Source organism: Electrona antarctica (assembly GCF_951216825.1).
Source record: "Electrona antarctica genome assembly, chromosome: 4".
NCBI classification, from domain to species: Eukaryota; Metazoa; Chordata; class Actinopteri; order Myctophiformes; family Myctophidae; genus Electrona; species Electrona antarctica.
In genome coordinates, this window is record NC_136809.1 from 21319022 (window position 1) to 21327499 (window position 8478).

An 8478-nucleotide genomic window follows, 5' to 3' on the forward strand; every position below is an offset into this window, starting at 1 on the left:
GAGAGTGCGCTCCCGGTGCGCATTTCCGAACTCACCCAATGTGTTCTGACATCTGCATAGACTCCATATTTGGGCATGCCCGACAAAGAACTCCATATGGGCTCCATATAATAACTGGGTGGGGCATTTCCAACTTCACCCCTGTGTCAATTAATGTGATCCTGGGCTCTACACACCCTCCGCCAACCTGGGGAGAGCAACAGACTTGAACTCATGCTTCCTTCATGCATTTCCCTGGACGTAGCGCGTGGAAAGAACACGTTATTCCAACCAGTTCCTTTCCCCTCCATCAGGCGCCCCGGCTGGCCAGGGGGAGGCAATTTAGAGACCAGGATTACTGCATGTTTTTTGTGAGGGTACCTACCCTAGGGGACACGGGGAGAACATGCAAACTCCACACAGAAAGGCCCTTTCGCCAAGTCCACACAATATTGTGACTTTAGAGTTATAAAGGATAGAGGGCGGACTGCCCCGCCCCCTGCTATTCATTTCAATGGAAGTTGCTCAGTGGCATTTTGAAGATTGATTGATTGAAATATTTATTATATTTAACAGTTTGCAGAATTACAGTACATTTCAAGCAAAACTCAATACAAAGACTGTTAACTGTGAGTGGACGACCCAATAAATAAACAAATTACACTTGTTTACAAGAGTGTCCACCTTGTTCAATTCATCAAAACATTTAGAGACGCAATAGACACTTCTATATAGCCAGAGAACAGAACAGGAATTCATCATAAAGTAGGTAAAAGGGAAAAGAAACATGTACAGTGAGGGGAAAAGGGGTGGGTGGTGGGGGGGATTCAGATTTTACGGGGGCCAGTTTCGAATTGCAGCCGTCCGGACCAGAACCATTGCAAGATGCTGTACTCTGTCGTCGACCCTAAGCCATTCCATCCAGCCTGTCAAAGTGGGCAGGGGTGAGGTGGGTTCGGGGGGTGAGGCCAAGTAGGAGCCTGACCAGTTTGTTTTGGGAAGTCTGGAGCCTTGTTTTAAGAGGTGCATGCATAATAGTCAAAGAAACCTTGTACGAGGGCTCCTGTTAAGGTCTTCAAGGTGTTTTTGTCTACCAGTGAGGAGATCCTGTAAGGAATCTTGTTCTTTGGTTGACTTTTTTGATTACGTTAGTTGCCATTTTATCACCGGAAAGATGGAACCTAGGTAGGTAATTTCATCTTTACGTGTGATAATATTGTCACGCACTCTAACCAAGAAGCCGTCTGCCTTGCTGAGATTACTATTTGATCCAAAGAGAATGGATTCAGTTTTTCCCAGGTGTAAAGATAGTTTGTTATTTGCAAACTTTAGTTAGGCTACTACTAGTCACTTTCTAGATTTAGATTATTATTAAACAAAAAACATTAATTAACCACAGCAGCCCTATATATACTTGTCTGTTTTGTAAATAGCCTGCTATTTTCAAAATATTTTTATACATTTGAAAACTTGAGGTATTGATACTTTAACTTTTTCCACCACTGATAGCATGCATGCATCCATCTTCACTATGTCAAATCAGTTGGTGACTGGGGGACTCGTTTAGCCTTTGTACACTGTGATGGTTTCCCAAGACATTCTTGTTCAGTAGACACAGGGGTCAGGTGGCAACAGGCCCAGCAGCACAGGGCTTGGAGTTGTCCAAGTCTTACCAACTCCATAGATAGACAAACAAGCACACCATTGAAAAGACAGAAGATCAGTCATGGCAAACCCTTTTACAGATTAAAATCAAGTCCAATATTAAGATATAAGGTATGAATTTACAAATAATTAACCATTTTGTTCCTTTTCAATCACTATAGTTGCAAAGAACTTCTGAGAGAAGGGTGGACGGACAGATGGACGGACTAGTTCTGTCAGAGAGAGGGTCACAACATTTCATGCATAATTCAGAGCACTCAAGGTTCCTCCTGTGACCCCTCATTATAATTAGTATTATCAATATAAACTTAGTAATGAGGGCTACATTATGAAACAGTTGGAGCTGATGAGGGTCTAATCTAATGTAACCTCAGACAATCACATGCACACATGGCACATGCACACGCACACACGCAAGCACGCACGTCGCACACACGCACGCACACACACGCACGCACGCACGCACGCATACCGCACGCACACACACACACACACACACACACACACACACACACACACACACACACACACACACACACACACACACACACACACACACACACACACACAGAACTATAGGGTCAGGGGAGTAGGTTTTCCTAGCAGGGTCACAATCACATACAGTATACATACAGTATGAAGGAGGGGGGAAAGCAAACACATTTGAAGTTTTGTCCCAGCCAGGTGCTTTGCAGAGAGGTGAAAAATGCCATTGAAATTGTCATAAATTGCAGATAGTTGTTGTATATTATGTTAAGGTCACTGAAGTTATTTGGTAGGCTATCTATTCTAATTATACAAGTGTGATGAGCTGGCTTCATACAACCACATGGAATAGAGTGGGTGCATTTCAAAAGCACCTGTAGCATCATCGACCTACAATGAAGAACTCAGGGTCCCTCCGAAAATGTGTAATTTAGTCTTCCACCACAAGATGGCAGTGTTTACAATACTAATTTCCAACTTGCTAAATTTAATGTCACAATACAATAATTGATTGCAGAAATCATTTAGAGAAATAATTATAGTTCAAATCTAAAACCCATCATTGAATCCAGCCTTTAAAAAAAAGAAAATCCTATTAAAATAATGCCATACTGTACTTATGGTGGAGATCATTAGATTTTATATTTATTTAAAAGTAATGCATTGATCTCCCTAGAAGTTGAAATGAATATTGAATTGGTGAGGTTACAATTAGATTCGTATTAACCATTTGGAGCTGAATTCATAACAACCATAAACCCTGATCTGCATTGGAAGGTTCCTATATTGTTTAACAGCTATTGTCTGTCTTTGTGAAGTGTGCCTTCTCTCCTCTGTTGTCAGAAGAAGGGTTTTTGAACTTGAGCTGTGTGTGTGTGTGTGTGTGTGTGTGTGTGTGTGTGTGTGTGTGTGTGTGTGTGTGTGTGTGTGTGTGTGTGTGTGTGTGTGTGTGTGTGTGTGTGTGTGTGACACAGGGGAATTTATGTGTTCTGTGTCTAAATATAACACAAGGAGCAGGTGAGCCAATACACAGAGGCAAAGTGATTGTATGGGATCTTCAGAGAGCTCTTTCTGCTTGTGTAAACACACACATGCACGCGTACGCTTCAAATCACACACACTCATGCTTCACACGTACGCACTCACGCACGTGCACGCGCGCACACACACACACACACACACACACACACACACACACACACACACACACACACACACACACACACACACACACACACACACACACACACACACACATATATATATGGGAGGCATAGGAAGCATTGGAGGCACACAGAAAACATCCACGAGAACATAAATCCCATATAGTGTGCCCATGTAGAGAAGCTTTCAAGTCTGTGCACTCACATACACACACACACCACATGCACAAACAAAGACATACATACACTAATGCACTTTTGCACTTGCACTTGGATGCACGCACGTAATGTGGAATAGAAGAATAGAAGATTTATTGCTTGCTGTTGGCACCAAGATAAACACATACACAAATGCTTGTTTCCATGCATGCTGGCATCTCGAGCAGATTTCCAAGTGTTGTCAATTCAGAAGGGACAAGGCAAGATGTTCTTCCCAATATAAAATATGTCTCCCCTGAGGGAAAGACAAGATCTATGCTCCACATCCAGAGCTCTTGTGAACAACACTTGAATCAGATGATCTACAACGCTCACATGTCGACACATCTTGCCCTCGTATATTTGCACCACAGATGACTTCCAACGCCATGTAAAAGTATTAAAGGAACTCTAGAAGAACAAGTGGAAGAAGTACGTATTAAAATAACTCCCCGTGCCCATTATCTCATGCCATGAAACCAAACAGCTGACAGGAAGTCGTTGGTTACCCCAAGAAAGGGAACAACATTTCACGAGAATCAACCGTGGGAGGAAGATAACTATGTTTGCACAGATCTTTTATTGTGGTCACCTGCAGCTACCTCTCTATAGCTGAAACTCAACTGCTGTAACCTCAAAAAGGAAGTAGACGCGACCTGTTTTGACAGTGGGATGCAACTAAGGACTAAAAGAGCGAGATTTTCAGACAATCTGTGAGATATATTCGGAACAGATGAGAAGATATATTTTTTTTCCTTTAGCAGGAATGAAAGAGACTACTCTCTTCAAAACTTGACTTGATCGCAAGCTTTTGAACCACCAGAATCGTCCTCAATGAATAAGACGAATTTTGACGAAGCAGCAGCAGTTTCAGAGTTGCCACAATGCCTGTGATCGTGTTGGAGGCCAGAGATTTCACCAATCCCCTGTTTTGTGTACGGACATTGTCTCTCCTGTCTGGCTGTGTCACCTTCAGTCTGGTGGCCTCTATGGAGTCCTCAGAGCTGCATCATCATCATCATCATCATGGCCACGCCAACACATCGACATCACCTCAACCACACCGTCTCCCAACCTTCAAGGTGTCCTGCATGTTCACCTGGTGTTTCTTCTTCGTCCTTACTTTCCTCATCCACGTTCTCTACGTAATCCAGTTCCACAGCCTCGTCCCGGTCTCCTGGAAGAACCTGACTGTGACAGTGGCAGCTCTCGGTGCACTCATGTGTCTCAGTGCCTGCGTGTTTTTTCCCTGGCTCGTCATGGACCGCCAGCACATCTCGCGCTCTGTCGCCGCCGCAGTGTTCTCCTGTCTCACCTTCCTGGCATACAGCTCCGAGGCCTACGTGATCCGCACCCAGGAGCAGAGGGGCTACATGGCCAGTGCGCCCGGCCTCCTCAAGGTACTCCAGTTCTGGGGAGGTTGTCAGATGATCCCTCTCCTTTGGGAGGGGGTCTATGGAGCTTCATTAGGAGGAAATGGAGGAGGAGTCCCTCATTGGTGGCAACTCTGGCTATCAGGGGTGTCGTACAATGTCTGTCTCCTCATGTCCCTTGGCACATTGGCGGTAATATTAGGTGATTGCACTGCACGGTGTCCCCTTCGCTTCGATCGAGTGCTGGCTGCCTTCAGTGTGTTTGGGGTGTTGCTCTATATGGTTTCCACAGTGATTTGTTTTTCCAAAGTACTGGAGTTTCGGAAACCTGGGCATGACTTCTGGAACTACACTTCAAAATTGGTTGTCATGGAAACGGTGGTGGCCAGTATTACATTATTAGCTTATACAGTGGATCTTGCCTTCTCCATTAAACTATTGTGTGACAGAAGCCATGCGTAGTAAAAACACATGGACATTTTAATATGATCAAACTCAACATGGCTACCGAAATTGAGTGTGAAGTGAATTATAGAATTGTATGCCTATGGATGTTTATGTAGTAATTTAACTCTGTAATGTTGGTACAAATATTTTGCTAAATGTTTCTTCTCTTAAATAGCAGCGGTCAGAAAAGACTAAATTATACATTATACTAAAGGCTGTAAGATATATCATATTATTATGACTATTTGCCGATTGAGCAATCCCATCGGCTATGTGCAGCTGCACAGTGGCACTTGGCAAGGAGGGCACCTTGGCAAAAAAAAACAAAAAAAAAAACATTGTATTTTATTTTTCTAATTCACAACTGGTACAATGTGTATATGTATATATTTTTTTCATATTCATGCATTTATATATATATATATATATATACACACACACACACACACACACACACACACACACACACACACACACACACACACACACAGAGAGAGAGAGAGAGAGAGAGAGAGAGAGACTATTTCATTCAAGTGGCAAACTGGATCCCTTGAAACACAGGATATATAGTGAGTGGTGTTTTAACACATTGGTAGCAACAATAACAGTGGGAGCAAACAAGTGCAAATGATTTCTTGTTGATAAGATTGAGGAAATGTTTCAGAATACAATGAAGTTATCTGTTTACAACCCCAGAATTGTGCAAACTGACGAGGTGATGAAAAGAGCTGTGATAGTCCACTGTTCATCCATCCATCCATCTTCAACCGCTTATCCATAGTCAGGTCGCGGGGGCAACAGCTCCACCAGAGTGCTCCAGACTTCCCTCTCCAGAGCAACATTAGTGACTTCCTCCTGGGGGATTCCGAGACGTTCCAAGGCCAGTGAGTCGATGTGTTTCCTCCAACTGCGCCTTGGTCTTGGATAATACTGTGTTGCTGTAGCTTCCTTTCTTAGTACACAGATTTCAATATGAGATATGCAAAACCAATATCTACTTGGTTTCAGGACACCGGCACTCAACCATGTCTAGATCAGTCTTCTGCTAAATCCACACTTAGCAGAAGACCAGGTGAAATGAAATGAAATGAAATGAAATCTATATTTACCCAGGGTATCTGGGCTAAGCTCAAGAACTTGTTTCCAGCCAGGCCCTGCTCATAGAACACATTTCATCGTAGTGGTTGATGCCTTGTTCAAGGGCATTTCAGCGGTGGTAATTTTAACGTGTCGGACGGCTGATTCGAACTGGGAACCTTCCGGTATCTAGACCGCGCCGCTATCCGTTCGGCCACCGCTGCCACAAGGTGGTCCCTAGCTAAATGGATCCTGGTAGATCTTTAACTCTTGAGAGTGTAAAATGAAACCAAATGGATTCAGTTTTCATTTTACGCTCTAAAGTGTTAAATTATTGTTAAACACCTTCATTACTTTATTTACAAGAAGTCTACACAATTACCATATGTGAATGTAAAGAATTTTGAATTTGATCAACTTTTGACTTTTGTCTCTTATGGTATCAATACAATATGGAATTGTGCACAAAATATCCCACGTTTTAGGTCTGAGAGGCTAAATCTCTGCAAATGGTGGTCTGTGGCTCAAATGCTGAACAAATAATGTAATGCAAGAATAAATAATGTAATATATAATAAATATGAAAAAGGTAGAAAACCACTGGTTTAAGATGACTATGCTGTACCAATTTATTCTATATTATATCCATTTTAAATGGATATAATCATCTAATAGATGAACATGAACATACAGGACTGCTTGCTTGCACAGATGCTATGTTATTTAAATAGCATTTAGAAAGATGCTAGATGTTTATCTGGTATAGTTACTTTGCAGCACTTGTTTCTACTCACGCCACATAACCATTAACCGACCCCTGTCGTTAGTTGACTAGGGTTCATGCCGTTTACTAGCTCTGATCTTGTACTTTGTATGTCACTCTGGAAAAGAGAGTCTGATTAATGCTTATACATTATTGTCTCTGAAATTGTCTACGTGTCTTGCCGCTATATTGAAAGCAGTGTGATACAAATGTATAAACAATGATTGAGTGGGCTCGGAATTAATTCATAATTTCATAATTATTTGAAAGTAGCCTGGGCCGGCCGAGTGGTCCAGGCACCTAGGCTGGTAATCCAGCCTAGACAATCCTGACAGTGTTGCGGGTTCGAGTCCTGATCTTGACGACCTTTGCTGCATGTCTTCCCCCCATCTCTCACCACCTTTCCTGTCATACTATCAATAAAGGCAAAAAATCCCAACCAAAAAGTAGTTTTCAAATGATACAGTGTACGTTACGTGGGTTATAGATGGAGATGCAACCATAGAGGATGCAACAGAGTCTATCTGGAGATGAGCACTGCAGAGCATAATAAACACGTACCATATATTTCCACTAGATGGCGACATGTTCATTACCATGCACCGGTATGTGGATTTCAACCCAGAGAGAGAGAGAGAGAGAGACTAGTCCAGCCTAAAAGTAGACTACTGTGCCAAACTTTTTCATATTTCAAAGACCGGCAGTTTGATATTCATATTAATTAGGCCACGGACTCCCTGCAGTGTTAATTTAACTTAACTTCACATCATCACAAGCTATAAAATAAATGGAACCTAATGGTCCTATATCAATCATATTGCTGGGGTCTGGCCTGGAACGGTGGACCGTGGAACCCCATGGAAGTTGTGGAACGTACCCTCAGTGGGGGTCCCCCTTTATATACTCTATGGGGTCCCCTGGACCGTGGACGTACTTTGAGAACTACTGTAGGCTAGTCTGTAGGCCTAAAACTTCTCTTCCACTAATGACAATGAGACTGTGGTGAGTTTTAATTATAACTGTGAGAATCCCATTCATATTAGCCATAATGTCGTAACTATTCAAGGATTTAACAGGAACTGTGAGACATTGAGAAGCACACAGAAGCCAGCCACTTTATTAAAATAATAATAATAATAATAATAATAATAATAATAATAAAGAAGCCTATCTCTTATCTGATCTCCTCGTTGGCAAAATACGCTGCTGCTAAAAGTAGATTGTTTTTAATAAATCGATCGTCAAGGCTTTTCATCCAATTGTGCCGTTTTTCCGACTTCGATTGCTCTAGCCTTGGGAGACTCCGCTGGGTTTTTTTTTGTTTGGT

At 42.3% G+C, this 8478-nt stretch overlaps 1 protein-coding gene across 1 annotated transcript; it reads left to right on the forward strand.

The window, feature by feature from the left end:
• Positions 1-4375: 4375 nt before the first annotated feature.
• Positions 4376-5326, forward strand: LOC306921562 (myeloid-associated differentiation marker homolog; the record flags this gene model as incomplete). The annotated part of the gene is made up of 1 exon (XM_079498740.1): positions 4376-5326. One exon carries the CDS (start codon positions 4376-4378, stop codon positions 5324-5326), a length of 951 nt encoding a protein of 316 aa, XP_079354866.1.
• Between the last annotated feature and the right edge of the window lie 3152 nt (positions 5327-8478).